Source organism: Strongylocentrotus purpuratus, unplaced genomic scaffold, assembly GCF_000002235.5.
Source record: "Strongylocentrotus purpuratus isolate Spur 01 unplaced genomic scaffold, Spur_5.0 spur5_scaffold_8, whole genome shotgun sequence".
Taxonomy (NCBI): domain Eukaryota; kingdom Metazoa; phylum Echinodermata; class Echinoidea; order Camarodonta; family Strongylocentrotidae; genus Strongylocentrotus; species Strongylocentrotus purpuratus.
In genome coordinates this window covers 4749088-4768058 of record NW_022145614.1, presented here as the reverse complement: position 1 = coordinate 4768058, position 18971 = coordinate 4749088, and the positions used below count along the sequence as shown (strand labels likewise).

General features: G+C 36.3%; 1 protein-coding gene across 1 annotated transcript; it reads left to right on the top strand.

The window, feature by feature from the left end:
* Window positions 1–51: 51 nt before the first annotated feature.
* On the top strand, window positions 52–14418 carry LOC585997 (AN1-type zinc finger protein 1). Its single transcript, XM_030976033.1, has 9 exons — window positions 52–196; window positions 2364–2406; window positions 3224–3269; window positions 4116–4249; window positions 5734–5831; window positions 6897–7024; window positions 7433–7588; window positions 8095–8292; window positions 13580–14418. Exons 1-8 carry the CDS (start codon window positions 142–144, stop codon window positions 8269–8271), a joined length of 837 nt encoding a protein of 278 aa, XP_030831893.1. The 5' UTR covers window positions 52–141; the 3' UTR covers window positions 8272–8292; window positions 13580–14418.
* Window positions 14419–18971: the final 4553 nt, after the last annotated feature.

Genomic DNA, 18971 nt, shown 5'->3' with positions numbered 1-18971 from the left:
AAAAAAATTAAAGAGCGGACTCAAGTTCGTGAGAGCGGATGAGTCGAGGATACAGAACTCAAAAGCCAACACCAAAGCCAAGGAAAATCAAAACCCCACTACTTTTTCCGAATTTGATTGATACTATTTTCTAGGAATAGGATGGCTGAATTAGATATCGGGAAGCACTGCAGCATTAATTCATGTAATCGGCTTGGTAAGTCATAACTCCAGGTAACTCCAGGAAGCTCCGACGCCGACGGCATCGGCGTCGGAGCTCCCTGGAGTTAGGTAAGACAGTGGCTTGCAATGCCAATACTCCTTTATTAATAATATTGTTAACCATACCATGTTAACAAATTTTAATAATAGCTCTGAATACTTATGATAAGCATATTTATCTATTTCTGTCTCTTTCGTTCGTTACAGTCTCTGACAAGTGACAGGGGCGGATCCAGCCGGCGGCAGGGAGAGGGTCCAATTTGCGAGAAAATATTTAGCAGCGAAACAGCCGGCTGATAATTTGCTCAGTGGGGGGAGCTCAATTTAGTTTTTGCTCCCGAAAATTTGAAAGTCGCGCCGGCCGATAATTTGCACCCCCCCCCCCCCCCCCTTGAGTGCCAGGGGAGGGGGCCCATCTCTAAAAAAAAGGTAAAATTAACGTGTTTTTACACATTTTTTTACCCCAGGGGAAGGCCCCCTCCCCCCCCCCCCTTGGATCCGCCACTGGCCTCTGATATAGCTGATTTGGGTAGGGTTAGCTCCTCTCTTTAGAGAGGAGCCGACTCTACCAAGAGGAGCCGACCCTCCCTAAATCAGAGGCTAACGAACGAAAAAGACAGAAATTTTTGGTCTTTGACTGTGTATGTCGTAAATATAGATTAACCGAATGTAAGCATTAGAATAAAACAAAGTCAAGGCCAAAGTAATGCAAGTATTATAATTTGTATTGTTAAAATTATCTGATGTCGTTCTTATACAGGGTGTATATATATATATATATATATATATATATATTATTAATGTTTATTCAACATTAAACTAAAAGAGTACAGATTAATCACATTTTGACACTGCCTACCATAAAACATTAAACATGATTATAGGACATGAAAACTAAGAAATTACTTTATATTGTCATACCGTAAGTAGACTCTACATAATTATGATAAGTGGCCTGTAATTATTTGATCATTGTATTTTAATCAATGTTTATTCTACTTATACTATGAACAAATAATGAACCCTTACTCTTAGTTTGTTAATTACTGAGTATATTGCTGTACACAGATGTAGTAGTACTAGTAGTCTTTCCTTTCATTTCTAATGCACTAGCTATACTGATAGGCATATCTTTATTGTTATGTAGAACACAAGTCTCACCCTGGCCAAGTTCATTTGTTTAATCATTTATATACCAGTGGATCTATACTGATTTCAACGGACCGGAAGTTCATTAATTTGACATCCTGACCGTTGATTGTGTGTATAACAATAGAGCCTCTAGGCTTACATGTACTTCTGCACTGTTTCCTGTATGCAATACCAGCTGAAAGTCTTTGTGATAGCTAGACTTAACAATAACATGCACGAGTGGGGCAAAGAGAGAGAGAGAGAGAGAGAGAGAGGGAGGGGGGGGGGGGGGGGTCTAAGCTAACCTGGCACTAGGGACAAGTCAGCCACAGTGGAAGATCACTTAAAGGGGAAGTCCACCCTGAAATTAAGTTAGTTTTAATAGGAGTAGAAAAATGAGAGAAACAAGTCAGTGAAAGTTTGAGCAAATTCCGATTAAAAATAAGGAAGTTAGGATTTTTGAAGTTGTGATCAATCAAACACAAATTGGCAACTCTATGACGTATCATGCGAGCTCAACTTCCATTTGCTCAGTACTAAAAAAATCTAAAATTTTCATTTTCCCTCAAGAAAAATTTCAACCATACATGCACCCTAAATATAATAATTGCAAATATGTTTCTATACTCCCCCTGCAAGGAACAAATATATATTCCGTCATCAATAACGAAGAAAACATGATTTTATGGAATATTATGCACAAAGCAAATGAAGGAGAGCTCGTATAATAAGTCACAGAGTTGCCAATTTGTATTTGATTGATCACAACTTCAATAATTCATAACTTTCTTATTTTCATTCAGAATTTGCTCAAACTTTCACTCACCTGATTTTCTTATTATTCTGCCTCTATCGAAACAAACTTATTTTGGGGGTGGACTTTCCCTTTAAAATATCCATCTCTCCTGGATGCCCCAAATTTCTTGAGACTTCAGTGATAGGGCTTTTTATTACGTTTGATGGTTGATTAATCCATTCTGATATGTAAAAACATTTATTTTCAAGCTCTGCTATTTTTTCATCTCTTCCAGATTTTCTGCCTTTTGTCTGCACAGGATGTGCAGGTGTTTTCTGGTGAGTGCAAAGTCACTGCAAGCATATTCATGTTAATTTTTGTTATCTAAAAAAATACTAAAAGAGAGAGACCATCCTGACCTGACAAAGTTAGTTTGGATAACAGTTGATAGATGAGAGGAACAGATTTCTAAAACTTAAGATGAAGGATAAAAGTGTGTGAAGTTTCAAGTTAAAATTGTGCTCCATGAAATGCATATTTTCAATTCTGCAATTTTTTTAATTATTGGGTGTATGATTTTGAATGTGACAGAGAGAACTGCTTGAAAATTAATGTTTGGTCAATCACCAATTTAAGAAGGAATAATATTCTTATCCAGTTTCAGTTTCTTATTAAACTTTAATTGATTTCCCCCTCATTTTCTGCCTTTGGTGACAGAATATCAACTTCATGGAAGGGTTTACCTCCCCTGAAGGTGGAATGGAATAGTACAACATAATAGAAGAACCCAGAGAAAAGGAAGAACCAATAGATAGTATGGAAGGATGATCATGAGGTGTTCTGAATATAAATGAGAACTAAACAATAGAACCATGTGAAGTGGAAATAGAATGGAAATGGTAGCATGAGGGGTGGAAATTGAATAGAAGAAAGAATGTGTGGCAATGGCAATGAGAGTGATGTGTGAAGGTGGAGAGGAGAATGGAGGTCATGAGCTGAAATGTAAATAAGATGCAAATCATAGAGTATGGAAAGCAGAATATAAGAATCCATCTAAGGTAAACTCAGTATTAAATGCTACAAAATATAACTTTCACAATAGTTATTATTTTGTATACTTTTCATATGTATGGTTTATCTCTTTCTCATTTTCAGTTTAGAACACAAGAGTAAAGATGGACACAATTGCAGTGAGGCACATGTAAGTAAAACCTTTAAAGCCTATCTGCAGTAGTTTGGCCGGGAGGGATTAGACCTCCTTGGTGGTCACTATATAGCTATAAGTAGTGCAGTCTCTGCTTTAAGTATTTGTAATGGGACATGTAGAATTTTGGCAAAACTTTGTAACAAAATCACCTTCATAGTGACATGAACAGTAAGAACATAATGATAAAGAAATGATTTGATAGCAAGGAAAGGAGGAATATGCCATTTTCGTAATGTAACCAAATTTAATGCATAGGTCTTTGCAAAGTGCCTCAATATAAATCATTTCATTCACCTGATAAGAACAATAGTATTTCAATAGTCAGCATGCAAACTGCATACATTAGTTGTTGCCAGGTAGGTCAAGCCATAATGTTTGTCCTACCTGGCAACAACTAATGTATGAAATTTGAATTCTGTCTATTGAAATACTATTATTCTTATCAGGTGAATGAAATAATTTGTATTCAGGTACTTCACAAAGACGTATGCATTAAATTTGGTTACATTACGAAATTGGCCTATATCAATGAGCCACTCTTTAGAGATACTATCTATGCATGAGTAGATGAAGGCATTCTGTACAAAACTGTAAAAGCCATTTGCACAGATGGTACATTCTTTGATACCCAGGTGGAAGCATTCTTTTCACGAGGGCAAACAAAAGGTATTCATAAAGATCTGTGGATATAATTTGTAAATATACTATCTCTATTCTCCAAACTGGTCTATTGAGTTGCTTGTGACTTGTGTATGATTCTTGTTTCTGTAATTAATTGTACTGAAATTGAGAAAAATATATAAATGAAATGCTTTCTCTCTATTCTTTATTCATATCCAGAGCATTGCGAATCCTGTGAAAGAGAATGGTGAATACGTTGCTCCTGTCATCTATACTTGTGCATTAACAGGATGTAAGAGAACGGAAGTTGTACCCGTCACCTGTGAGCATTGTCATAAAAACTTCTGTCTTGGGTAAGATAGCAGTCCTCTGATAAAAGTCATATTATTTCTATTCTTGGAAAAACAGTCACACATTTTATAGAGCCTTCTGTTAAACAGTGTACAGGTATACCTTGGCTGATCTGTAACAAAATAAACATTTTTAGTTATGGTATACAGAAAATGGCTCACTTGGTAAAAAGGTAAGTCTTTTGTCTTCAAATGGATTTCAATAGTCAGGCACTATGAACATGACGGACAAAGAAAGAGGACAAAATATACAGTTCCTCAGGTAGACACAGGAACATCCCTTCACTGCTATTATGTAAAAATGTGTCACATGCAAATTCACCTGTTTTACACATTTTTACATAATAGCAGTGAAGGGATGTTCCTTTGTCTACCTGAGGAACTGTATATTTTGTTCTCTTTCTTTGTCCCTCACGTTCATAGTGAGAATACAAACTGTATATATGAAGTGTTGCTTTATGTAGGTCAAGCCATAATGTGTTTCCTACCTGGCAACAACTAATGTATGCAGTTCGGATTATGTCTATTGAAATACTATTACCGTACTCTTATCAGGGGAATGAAATAATAAGGCACTTCACAAAGACTTATGCATTAAATTTGGTTACATTTAAAAAATGGCCTATTAAGGCTATGTCAGTCTATCCATGGTACATGAGCAGAAATAGGTCATTTGCACAAAATGGTAAAAGCCCATTGAGATGAATGCTAGATATGTGTTGATGAAAGTTATGTAATCATTATTCATTTATGCACCGACCATACATTCCTTGATACACAGGTGGAAGAATTCTTTTCATGAGGGCAAACAAAAGGTTTTCATGAATCACCTCCATCACTTTGGCAGTGATTATTCTAAAATGGAATGAAAATTCTGTGGATATTTGGGAGTTATTTGTACCTGTGCTATCTCCGATAAGGCACTAAGTATTCAAGGAATGTCTTCCTACCTCTTCTTAGATGGATGTGCATTTGAAAACATTTCTATTGTCCAGGTACATAAAGATGGGTTATTTTAGGGTGCTGCATAGAATCTGGAGAATCTGAACTAACAATTATAAACTACACAATCACATTCTCACAGCACAAAAGAGCCGTCACATTGAGCAATCCATCTTATTCAGTAGTAGCAGAACACGCCCTAAATACTTGACATAACATTGGATGGGATGATTGCCGCATTATTGACTTTGAAACACATTTCTGGTCAATAAAGTTGAAAGAATCCATCTGGATAAAATGGATTAATCCTTCACTGAATAGGGACTTTGGTATTTCACCGGCACCTATCTTCGCTTCAGTAATCTTGAGGCAGCAGAGAGGAGGAAACTGTGTGAATGATAACCACTTTGCTTGAGGAAGTTCACAGGAGAGGACGAAAGCTTGCCTACTCATTTCAACGTTGGTGGAAGCTTAAACTACATGTTACTCATTCTCATTAGGATGTTAATAGACCGAGGTTCTCATGTTTAATTCTTCGTTTGCAGACACAGACATCAAACAGATCACCAATGTACAGAATTACCTACTGATGGAAAGGCAGCTCCGATGGCAAAAACAGCTCAACTTGTTCAAGATATAAAAGGTATTGTACTCTCCTTAAACATGCTCATGGAAAGGTCTTAGATTATATAATATTTAAAAACTATTTTGAGGTTAATCTACGAGCATATAATCATTGATGAGAAGGTTTATTAGTATTTGGTTGTACTGTAAGGTCTTCCCTTGCATTAAGGGCTCGCTGGAAATGTTTTTATGATATTGATTCCAGTGAGCCTTAAACGGCTCCCATACAATCATGCGGAGAGCCATATAAACCAACCCTAAAATGTGTCCAAAATCCACCTTCCCACACCCGACCAATATTGGACAGTGGCCTCGATGAATTTTATGCCACTTCTACTCCTAATTACCTCCGGAAATTCAAAATCGGGGGTAAAAATAACGAAATAATAGCAAACATCTTACCAGAGCGATACAGCTTAGTTCCCTTTTCATGTGTAGCGTGTGACTTTACGATCTTTACACAATGGTGTTGACCTCTGACTGCCACTTAATGTAAATGTGCTGCTTCCGTATAATGCGCTGTATGAGTGTTATTCAGCGCATGATACGGCAGGAATAAACACATTTCCAGCGAACCCTTAAGGCTAGGTAGAGCAATGGTCTTGTAATCCTGTAATCCGGTGACCCGGGTTCGAAACCAAGTCGATGCGCTAGTGCCCTTTTGTAAGGCATTAATCCTCATTACCAGGTCCCTCGGAGAGGACCTAAAGCCGTCGGTTCTCTGGTTGCTTACTAACCAGTATTTATGCTTTCTTTAAATAGGTAAAATAACCACCACTAAAAAATGAATATATCAATTGTTTCAAAGATATTACAGGATTATTTTTAAAAGAAAGAAAAGTTTGTTTTTAGTGACACAACACATTGACACAATACAGTGACACAATATTCAAATGAAGAAGTGTCGAGATAAAGAGATATAATGAAGATTGAAAAATATTGTTTTCATTTATTTGAAGGCATTCCTTTGAAGTTGATATGATCGGTATGTGATTGCAAGGTATAAAGAGAACTTTAAAAAATAAATTAAACAATCTTTCTCATTGAATGCTATTAACCCTGCTATCTATATTTTTTGTATCAGATTCCAAAAAGACAACCGGAACTGGAGTAAAGACTAAAGGAAAGGGAGCTAAATCAGCCAAGATGGCTGCCAAGGTTGCCATGATGAAGATGAAGATGCATGCTCTAGGAGACTCCAGCATACCGCAGGTAAATGAAAAATCCTATTTTTCTCCCCAATGCAATGTAACCAAATGTAATGCATACATCTTTTTGAAGTGCCTCATACAAATTATTTTTTTCACCTGTTATGAATACTTGTATTTCAATAGTCAGAATGAAAGTGTATACATTAATTGTTGCTAGGTAGGACAAGCATGTCTTGTCCTACGTCACATCATGGAATATATGCAGTTCACATTACATAACAAAGATATATGCATTAAACTTGATTAAATTACAAAAAGGACTATACAATGACTGTTATGAATAATCGGGGCTACTTTATGCATGTACCAACTACAAATGAAGTAGTGTAATCAAGATATTTATACATACTTTTGATTAATTAGACTGAGCAGTAATTAAAATTTGGTTTACACTTTTTCTTTCTTCCAGAAAGAGCGAGTGTTCTTTCAAGTTCACCTTCCGAAAGGCCACTCCGAGAGCCACAAACCCATGTTCTTCTCAAACATGTGGAGTGTTGGTAAGACAGTGGATAGGATTGCTGCCCTCTTGAGGCTCAAAAATGAGAACAACATTGCCAGTGCAAAGGTGGGTGCAGGAATCTAGTCATCGGGATTTAGGAATGTCCCGTGTTACTATAGTGATATATGTGTGGACATATATGATAGAAGGAATGTGTAATATATAGTATCGTTAGTGACTAGGGATTGAAGAATTTTGTGTTGATAAGGTATGAATTTTACATAACCTTATTGCATTTTTTTTTTAAATCAATTGTTTGTACAGGTACATTGTAACATCAGACTTAGTTTAATTTGGGTTGAAGAGATTCTTTAAGCAACGGGAAAGACATAAAATGTTTATGATGTATGTGCACAGGTGCTAATGCTTGGTGGGATAGCGTTTGAACGTGTATAGATAGACATAGGCAGTGTGGGATAGGATTGAAGAGGGTTGAAAGATGGTAGATGGCTTGTCTCTGTATTTCTGTTTGGAATTAGATGAAACTAACTGAATTATACAGTCATACTCTGTGAAATACTCTGTGAAATTTGCTATGATTCAATAATTCTTTCATGTTTTGCCACATGCAGAAACTGAGACTATTCCATCCTGAAAGAGGGGATGTCTTCACAATGGATGCAAAGCTGGAGTCCCTCCTTGCCGATGATGCTGCCTCCCCCATCTACAGTGGAGGTGGAATCATCCTTGAATACGTAGAGAATGGCTGTACCTGCCTACCCAATGTTGCAGATTACCGAACATCATGACATTAACATCTGACTAGTCTGGTAAGGATACACTTCATACTTCTCTGAAAAATAATATTGTTATTGCTGGAGAGGATCCCTTTGCGAAATTTTCATAAATTTAGGCATGAATTATAGATATTTATGAGCAATGATCACTTGTTACTTTGTTTTCATGCTGATGATATGATGAGAGATAAAAGCAGCTTTCTGAATCTGGATAAATACAATGTTTCTCCAATGAACTTGTTGACAAAACATATGTCAATAGTTCTTTTGTTTTTTGTTAAAATACAATTACAGTTTACTGCCCCAAATTATGTAGCCAAAATTTGGCACAAAACAATCTTCGATAAAAATCATCCATGAAAACTTGTAGTTTGGTAACTGCTTTAAAGTATACTAATTACCTGAAATATTAATTTGTGTATACATGAACATGTAGCTAGAGTGAAAGATCATTCTATAGGTAAACAGTTGACCCCCACATGCTCCCATGTAATCTAAGTTTGACTTGGGTTCAGTGTGTGCGTGCCCTGTTCTATGCGAGTGCATGTCAACTAGTGATTGCCTGATACACTTTAATTATACAAGTTGGCACTTAGCACCCCTCTGACTCCAAACAGATGTTTGTACTTATTTTATATTAGACAATAATAGGTTTGTGGCTAGCATGTTATTCCCAGAATATTTTAATGCTCTAATCTTTTTTATTTCATTTACCTGTTACAAATAATTGTATCTTAATAGTCGGAATATGAATTGCGTACAGTATTTGTTGCTAGGTAGGACAAATATTATGGCTTGCCCTACCTAACAACACATAATATATGCAGTATGCATTCCGACTATTGAAATACAATTATTCTTACCCAGTGAATGAAATCAATTGTTTTGAGGCACTTCACAAAGACTATGCATTAAATTTTGATTCATTACAAAAATAGCCTATCGTGTGGAGAGTGCTGTGGGCATTTACATAGCTGAATAAGCGAGGGAACAAAATATTGTTGTATGATCCATGACTGAACTAGCCTTTGAAATAGATATAGCAAGCTTGTTGAGAACTACTCCTAGAGTGACAATGCATGATTTTCTTCCAATTGAGAATTGAACAGAATGTATTTAAGCTCACAAGTTATTTATACCCGTAGTACTGGTACTATTTTGTTGGTTTCCTTTGGCACCTCTGCTGTTGAAACAAGCCATATCCACCCACATAACTCCAAACAAACATTGAAGACATTGTTTATTAACATGTTTCATAAAGGTATTGTTTGACATTTCAAAGAGAAATCAAAACTTTTTGAAAATTCCAAAAGAGCTTTGGGTATTTCCAAGTAAATTGCCTTATTTTTATTGTACCACTTTCCCTTTAGTAACATATGTTCATCTTTGGATATATGTTAGGTGTCACCCTTGACCAAATATAGATGGTCTTAAAAATCTACCAAGTACATTTTATTTTGCTAAATTAAAAAAAAAGATTCTTCATGGATTTATCTCATTTTGGAATTAAACATAACTTTGTAGCTACTTTTTGTTATATTTCAAGATGAAATTTCAGAATGTGATATAGTGCATTTTATTCCCATGTAGGAAATACATGTAAGTATTTAAAGAAAAGGAAGAAAAAAAAAAAAAATGAAATCAGCTCCTTTTGGAACCAATCTCTTCATTATACTGATTGCCATAAGCTGAAGTTACATAAGAATGTTTCAATACAGATGATTACATCTAAAAGAGTTTTATTAATATTTTTTTATTTTCACCCAAAAAACACTGCAATTTATCTAAAAGAAATATTTCATTAATCTTTCTTTTAAACTTCGACTTTTTACTTGCATTTTTGTATTAATACTTTTAACTGTGGTTATTGTAGAACATTTGTAGTAGCAATATACAAATGAAAGCCTCTAGGAATATCAGGAAATGTATTAGTTCATTACTTTCTGTGAAAAAAATTATCTCCCCTAAAACGTTTTCCTAGCTTCTTTTTTTCATTTTGAGTGAGGCTGGATGATTTGAGCTATTTTAAAGTACCCCATTTGTAGAATTTTTGCTCAGGAAATATAATTTTCCATTAAAAATTATTTTCAGCTCACTTTAGCCAGAATTTATCAAGGACAATGATTTACAGTCTAACCAAAACAAAAATAAAAACCAGGTTCATTTTCGATCCAACAAATGGTGCAAGATGCCTAATTCGAGGGAACGATGGATGGATCTATTTTGGGTTAATTAGAAAGTACCTGTTCCTTCATACCCCAGCTGGGTACAAGAGGGTGATACTAAGGAAATTCCTACTTCCTTGTCGAGAGAGACATGTAATTGGGGAGAGGCAGTGAAGATGCTTGTCAGCTAGGTTTGAAATTCAGTGAGGCTTGTGTGTTTATAAATGAAAATGTGTCCATTCTCTTTTCCTCATCTCTATCTTTTTCTTTTCTTCGCCTTCATTTCTTTCATCTTTTTTCCATATTTTGAGAAAATCTTTTAAATTTGCCAAATTTTCAGTATTAAAAGTACCAAACTTAATTTTCCCCTAATTTGTGTAAACCTATTTGTACATTTTAGCCACTTGTAGTATTTCATGTCATTTGTAACAAATCGATAATTACATCTTTTAAAGATTAATTTTGAGAAAGGTCTATAAATTTCTTCCTACCGAGTGCAAAACTGCCAAAGGACTAACAAATGCTCCCTCGCACCCCACCAACCCTCCTGATCACCATGCAATGTAATTGCTCTAACCAGTCATCTCCCTGCTTTAACCCAACTTTGTCATCTTGAACAGAGGAAAATTTCTGTTCTCAGGAATCGTTGCTCCGTCATGCTTCTCTAGAAAATCCGTCATCACTCGAGAATCTGACAAGGATGACTGCAATCTTTATGTCCCATGCGGGCAATTATTTGTGGATCGCTCCATAATCGCTCCATCTATATTTAGATACACCTACAATGTTAACGAACTGTAAATGCTGATATTCTCAGCAAGAGGTTGCTCGTTATGAGACGTACTGTAGCTCTTGTTTTAACCAAGTTTCAGTTCTTCTCTTGGCAACTTTGATACATTGAAGAAAAGAGGTATTGCGGTATACACAGGCAGTGTAGTGAATTGACTCATATTGTGTACATTGTTTGGTTAAGGGCATTGTTGAACAATGCCAAATCTGAGATGCATGGCCCTACATGTTATCAGCGTCTGTGATATGATGTAATATTGAAGCAAAACTAAAACAAAACTGCGCTTCAAAATGATCATGAAGTGCCTCAAAAAGTATATAAAAAATTATTTGAATTCCAATCATAAATATCTTGATAATCAGATGGGCGATCGGCTTGTAAACGTTATGGGATTTATGATTGGCCTAAAGGCTAATAATTATGATTGCAGCATGGGCTAAATCCAGGATTTTATTTTAAATTTGAGACAATCCATTTATCCCAATCCCTTTAATTGAAAACAAAATGCATTTACCTGTACTGCTAGAGTGGATATTTACAATTAAATTCGATAATAATGAAATAAACCACAAATGTATAAATAACATCTTTACAAAGTTGTTGCAGTACTTTAATTGTTCATAGTTTGTCCTGAATAGGGTTCTAGAAAAATGGTGAATGTCAATAGTCTTTAAGGGGAAAAAAGTAAGAAATTTTGATTCTCTGTGAAAATGAGAATTTCTTTTTAGCAAGATGATCCATGTAAAAGAATTCTATTCATTGTGATTTTGCTTCCATTAACTTTAGAACTTTTCAACATGTATTTAAACAAAAAATTTAACAGTTTCCTTAGTTTGGTTTCTCTCTATACTGTCATGAGGTTTTCAGAAGATCATCATTTTGGTTTCATGAGAAAAAAAATTAAAGTAAATATTTTTCAACTAGGCAAGAGTGAGTTTATGACTTTATCTGTGGATGCACTGTACATACTGTAGTCATTTTTTTTCTTATAAGGGTAGGGGACAAGTTGAATCTTACATCCATCATATCCCCTTTACCTACAATATTCATACAATAAACCTAAGCTTTGAGGTCAGATAAGAAATTAACACTATGAATATGACCGACAAAGAAAGCGGACAAAATATACAGTTCCTCAGGTAGACAAAGGAACATCCCTTCACTGCTATTTTATAAAACTCTGTAGAACAGGTGAATATGCATGTGACACCTGTTCTAAACATTTTTACATAATAGCAGTGAAGGGATGTTCCTTTGTCTACCTGAGGAACTGTATATTTTGTCCGCTTTCTTTGTCGGTCATGTTCATAGTGTAAGCTTCATTGGAAATTGCTTCAGCTGTTAGATCTAGTCATATTAGAGAGATCATTTCTTTATGGTTCAGCTAAAAGAAATCAAATCCAAGTTGGGAGGAATTTCTGATCATTTTTCAGTCCACACATGTTCTCTGATGCAGGGTAATGAACTAGGATCTATATTAATGCATCGCCAGGTTTAGACAGGCAGTGATAGACAGTAAAAGTAGGTAAAAGTAGATCAAAGATGATGCAGAGAGAAATGGGGGGGGGGGGCAGGGAGAGGTTATACAAGTACATGTACAATAGTTTGAATAAGAAAGACTTGACTTGAACATTCACCAATGATTTTGCATTGCTAGAATCTCAGGACGATTGATAGATCATTAATAACAAATGTTTTGTACTTTTAGATATCTTTTTGTTTTTATCTCTTCCAGCAAAGTTCCCTTTTAATATTATGCATCATGATTGTTTTTATTGCAGCCTACAATAAAAATTCTTTTCAAGTTTTCCAAAATAGAAATGGTTCATCCTTCCAGTTTTAATTCTGTATGTTTAGGTTCTAAAGATGGATTTATTTAGAACTACCTTTAATTAACTGTTAACAATACTAAAAAGACTTTTAGTTCCTGGCCACATATTAGATTATTATTTGTACATGTATGAATGGTTTTGTGCTGACCATAAAGATTAGTAAATCTCTTGCTTTGGACAAAAGTACCTGCATGACCCTGCAATATCATGCAGTCCTAGTCAGACATTCCTAATGCTGGGAAAAGGAGAATTGCTAACTTTAACCAATTTTCTTAGTTCACGTTTGTTGACCTGTTCTATCCATATTATGGTATTTCTGAATTCAGATGATAGTTCGAAATTTCTACAAGTTTATCCTTTTTTCTGTTCCACAAGTGAGAAATGAAAGTTATTTTCTTTTGCAACATTTAACATGCCATTGAAGATCTACAGGTAAATTGTAATGAAGCATTCAAACTGGTTCTGTACCAATTTAATCTTGATGTGTGTCCAATTTGTTCACTGGCCTTTCTCTTTCTTTCTCTTTTCTTCAGCTTTCAACATCTCATGGATCGAATGACACGTTCATCAAAGAAAGAGCATTCCAAACCAATCTCAAGCTCAAAAGTTCTTCTCTCCGGCTTTCTCGTCTGTCCATCCGTCGGGTGTCATCCTGATGAAAGCCCTGGATTTACATCTTGGCTCGTGTTGGTGAGAAATAGTGTGCTTGAAGATCATGACAACGAAACTTGTTCAATTTCAAATATGTGGTGAGCCACTCTGATTGGTTCCTTCCTGACCCCCCAGGGAGACCATACACAGCATGGTTCTAATGAAATTAGTGTGCATTAATAGGATAAGTGTATTGACTCATGGTTCTGAGGTTGTGTTCATGCATTAACAATCTGAGTACAGAAATGCTGCATGCAGAAGAACTCAAAAATCCACTCATTTAATTTGTTGCTACACGAATATACTGTTTTATGATCATTACTACACGTTCTACTTATTTGGTTTTAAACGGGCAAGAATACAAGAGAAAATTAAAAAATGAATGTCTATCTTGTGGATTGCTAAATTGCATGCTTTGTATAATGGCAAACATTTGTTATTTTGAAATGTTATCCACAGCATTGGAATAATATTGAGTATGGATGTGAAATGAATACAAGGTATATAGAAAGCATGTGTTTTTACATGCATTTTCGTTTATTCGGCTCTGACCTTAGTGCGACTTTTTTCAGTTTCCTTATGAATAATGTAAAAGACAACATGGGTTTATAATTTCTGATTTTGAGTCCATTCATACCTTATTAGTATCTGCAAATATTTCCCCATATACATGTATATCACAGTAATAAAGACTGATACTAGCTAAATTACAAAAAAGAAAATTTAGAAATAAAATAGAAATAAGGTTTAATTTTTATTTCAAAATTTAAATTATTATTGCACACAAGTATTTTGAAAAATGTACTTTGAACCCGCAAAATTAGAGAAAGAGCCGTTGTAGCAAATATCTAATTTGAAATAAGAAAGTTATGAATTTTTAAAGCTTTAATCAAACAGAAATTACAAATACAGAAGTTTTGTAGGCGATTGATTTTTTTTCCTCAATACAAAGCAAATGGGAGAGGACCTCCCACATTTTTCATTTGACGTGAATATCGCATTTCAATGGATACTTAATAAGGAACCTGTACATAAAGACCCAATTTTTTTCTTTTCACTGTGTCCTCATATGATCAGATCAGTAGCCTTCTCAGCTGTAAAAACTGACTTTAAGCCATTGTCAACATGAAAGTCAGGATGTACAATTTTACTTTCTCTCTAGAGTGGTCTTTATATACATGTTTCCCTGTAATGAAGCAATAAGAGGACTCATTCTTACCATTTAGTGTAGCTGATAAGGTACAATCAAGGATAGTTGTGTATACATGCTAAAATCCTTTGTACCCTTGTCTGTTATTCTTTCTTACTATCATTCTTGACTGAACAAATTTCTTGACTGAACAAATTTCTTGACTGAACAAGCTTCCATCATGTCATAATTGATGAAATTTATATTGGTGACCTCAATTGTATCCAATATCAAAATTATAAATGATCGTGCAGGGTCAAAAACAACATTAATCTTAGGAAGGCTCCTTTGCATTCCAAACCTGCCCATAATGAATTTCTCTGCTCTAATATAAATCTGCTCGGCTAATATAAGCTTTCCTCTGTACGACACCAGTCTGTCCATACTGATTGATTTTCAGGAAGATAGCAATGTATCATATGAAGAGACCTGTAACCATGACCTGATGATTCCCGTCCTTGGTGTATGTTGACTGGTCACAAGTGCAAGATGGCCTCTTGCAATACCCAGGTGCTCCAAGCTTCCTTTACTTCTGTATTTGCAAGGCGTCTGTTGCTTGTTTTCTGCACAAGGACACTGGGGGAACACAAGCTTAGCAGTCACTTTAATAGTCAGGACATGATGGATAGGGTCTCATTTGTAAGGGCAGAATAGTACGATATCCTCTACTTGATTTTTTTCTCCTTGCACTCATAGAGTTAAAAACTTGCGTTTGTGGGCCCACCATAAAAAAGATACATGAGGTTTCATTATTCATTCGTAGAAATCCTCTTCATCGGACGAGTCCTTAAAGATTTCCCGTAGCTCTCGATCCGACGATACCTCGTCGCTGTCTTCCGAGGCGAGATCGTCCTTAGTCCCCTCGAGGTTGTTTAAGATGCTTGTCTTCAGGAAGGAGCGCCTCACCATTTCGGTTAGGATCGAGTCCCACATGTCGGCAATCCATCCACAGATGGTCGGCAGATCTACCTTGCTTGTCTGCCCCCTAAAGGCATCGAAAACCAGAAGACTCCGCTTTCTTTGAGTGCCGTCATCTTGTCGAGCCCAGACGCTTCACCCAGTCCTTGGTGATCTTCTCATCAAACCAGCCTTTCATCTCGATAGGATCTAGGCACATGACACACGCTGAAAAGATTCTCCTTTAGAATGTGAACTTTAGCAGGGTCTAGTGCCTGTCCTCTTTTACCGGACAGGCAGCCCTTCATCCTTTCTTCCTCAGAAAAGATTGCACTGGCAAGCTTCCTTGCTACAATCTTGATGTCGTCGGCGTTTAATCGGCACTGCGCCAACAGATCCTCTGTAATCCCACGTCCTTGTTCATTCATCGCTATTGGGCGGAGAGGGGGCCGGGTGACTAGACGATATGGGGTGCTGGTGCTGGAGCTTGAGTTGGTGCTTGAGGTTATGCTTGAGGTGATGCTGGTGCTTAGAGGTGTGGTAGGCAGTGAGTAGCCTCTCCATAGAAGAAACCTCCGCCATCTTCCTCTCGATGGTGGCCATCCTTGTCTCTAGGTGCGGCACTCACTCAGAGAGCTCCCTATTGTCAAGTTCTAGCTCCAAATTTCTCTCCATGATTCTAATGTTCTGCCTCGTTATGAACTGCTCCCCCACGTCTGCCGGCAGCTGGGGGTGGAGAGAGGGTACCGGTGGTCTATTGTATCCGCTCTGTCGTTCAGGAATCGGTAGTTGAGACATTTTTTTATTGTTTAGTCATGATTTTGTCATGTTTTTTCTTTTTTGTTGTTGGCGTTTTGCATATTCTTATTCTCTCTTGGAGGTTTGGTGGTCTTGAAAAAGCAGTCCCAAGTATTGAGGAAACTATTATTGTCTGACTGGTCACGTCTTACAAACGGCATACTATCTAGCTTATCTCACTTGGGTGCAATAAAAACTACTCTAACAAAATCCCTCTTATCCACCCCTTTAAGCATACCCTTTACAATCGCATCAAACATCACATTCACAAGAGGCATCATGTCAACTAATGGACCATTTTGGGCAACAGGCTAAAAAAATCACAACACAATGACCAGCAATAACATGGAATACAAGAAATCAAGACATGAAAATGAATGTACAATAGAACTGCATACATGTATAGACATTTATAAACATAAAAACACATTTATTTTGTCAACAATTTAGACTTAATGTGTTTCAATACATGTGCCTTTTTTAGAGTGTACTGAAAAATTTCCACCGCTTCAGCCACACAGTAATCTTGTTCGCATCAATACACCGTTATATACTACAACGATCAAAAATCCAAGAATTGTTGTTTTAGTTGTAACACTGCTCTATCGAATATTTATCAACCCGCTCCTGCCATACGGCAATCCCCATGATCCCTTTGAGCCGGATAGTCATTTTGGCATCCCTTGCACGTTTAAATGACAAGTCTGTTAATGCTGCTTGCTAAAGCTTTTTTTTAACCATTAGTACAGGACATACCGGTATGGAGTTTTACTTCTACGCTGTGCTCCTTCTCCCCCGTCTCCTCATCTACCATGTTGTTGCTCTCCTCCTCCTCCTCATGATCAATGACGAATATCTCTCCTTCTTCATATGAGAGGACACGCATAATATCACCTATAACACCCATTTCTCTATCCAGCTTAGGCTTTGCAGTATCGCGTACAGATGGCGCCATACAATTGCGCATTGGTGCTTGCTGGACGAGTTGTCATGACAATTTAGAAATGAAAAGAACATCATAAAATACATCAACGGTCTACCAGTTTGCCATGTAAGTCCACTGAGTAGTGGCTCAGTGAATCTGGTCCAGACATGGGCAATCCTTCTACATTTAGAGTTGATTGCATTCCTAGGTTCCACCTGGAACCTCTCAGTCATGCAGCCCGGGTAGTCCTGCCCCATCTGTGTGATGATCGCCTGAAACTGAACCTTCCAGGCTAGGGCCTAGGTGTATACAGTTTAAAGAGTGTGTTTTTCTTCATGTGCATTAATACTTTAACCCATCCCCCTACCCCCATAACAATGGAAATAATGATAATACTTGAAACAAATAACATGTCTATTACAACTTTTTGGAGTTCTCTTCTTTCACAAAGGCCCTGACATTGTCATTTATTTGAACAGCAGCAGCCATCAATTCCCACCAATTGTCTACTGTTAAATTAATACCCTTCAAACCTGGTAGCATGTTGTGACTCCCATTAAAAAACACACATAGGATAAAATCATCCAAGCTCAAGAATAGTTGCGCCTTTCCTGTATATTATTAATCTAACGAGTAATTAAAATTCAATAAATAAAAGTATTCAATGCACAAACCTGTAATTGTCTCGATTCCGATTATTTCGTTTTGAGATCTTTTGATGATTGCCATTGGTAGTATATCAAATTTTATCCCAAAATCCTTATCCAGTTGAATGCAGTTGCCTCCTTGTAACAGCAGTTCAATTGGAAAGCTATAAAAGAAATAATTATACATAAAGAAAATGAAAATGTTGATAATGTGCATACAAAATATTGAATGTACTGACACTTAACCTCTAAATAAGGTAACAATGTAAACCAGAATGTATAACTAAAGGCATCTGCAACATATTTGCTAATGATGTTGTAGTCTCTGATAATATTAAATATATTCATGAAAACGCTTTTCACCCAAATGGCAAGGTCATAACCCCCAACTCAAATTCATACTCTTTAAAACATCTTCCCTTCCAGTTTTTATGTACAACCCCTCCTTGGCCTAACAAATAAAATACACTAACATACACTCGACATTAATTACAATTCATAACAATAAATATAGCCAAGACAAAAATGGAAAAATGAAACATAATTACAATATATTACATTAAATGTAGCCAAGTTAAAAGAGAACTACAGAAAAATCATTTTATTCACGATTCAAATAAATACAAGTTATAATGTTTACACATCACTAATCTACATGTGACAAATGAAAAAAACATCACCAGGCTCTCAGTTTGACATGCAAGTTCACCGAGTAGGGGCTCAGTGAATCTGGTCCAGACATGGGCAATCCTCCTACATGTAGAGTTGATTGCATTCCTAAGTTCCACATGAAACCTCTCAGTAATGCATCCCTGGTA

What these genes read in the sequence shown, in the direction of transcription:
- LOC585997 (XM_030976033.1), top strand. Translation starts at nt 142, where the DNA reads ATGGCTGAATTAGATATCGGGAAGCACTGCAGCATTAATTCATGTAAT. An exon ending in TAATTCATGTAATCGGCTTG is followed by an intron (nt 197 to 2,363) that starts GTAAGTCATAAC and finishes CATCTCTTCCAG; the next exon opens with ATTTTCTGCCTTTTGTCTGC. An exon ending in GGATGTGCAGGTGTTTTCTG is followed by an intron (nt 2,407 to 3,223) that starts GTGAGTGCAAAG and finishes TCTCATTTTCAG; the next exon opens with TTTAGAACACAAGAGTAAAG.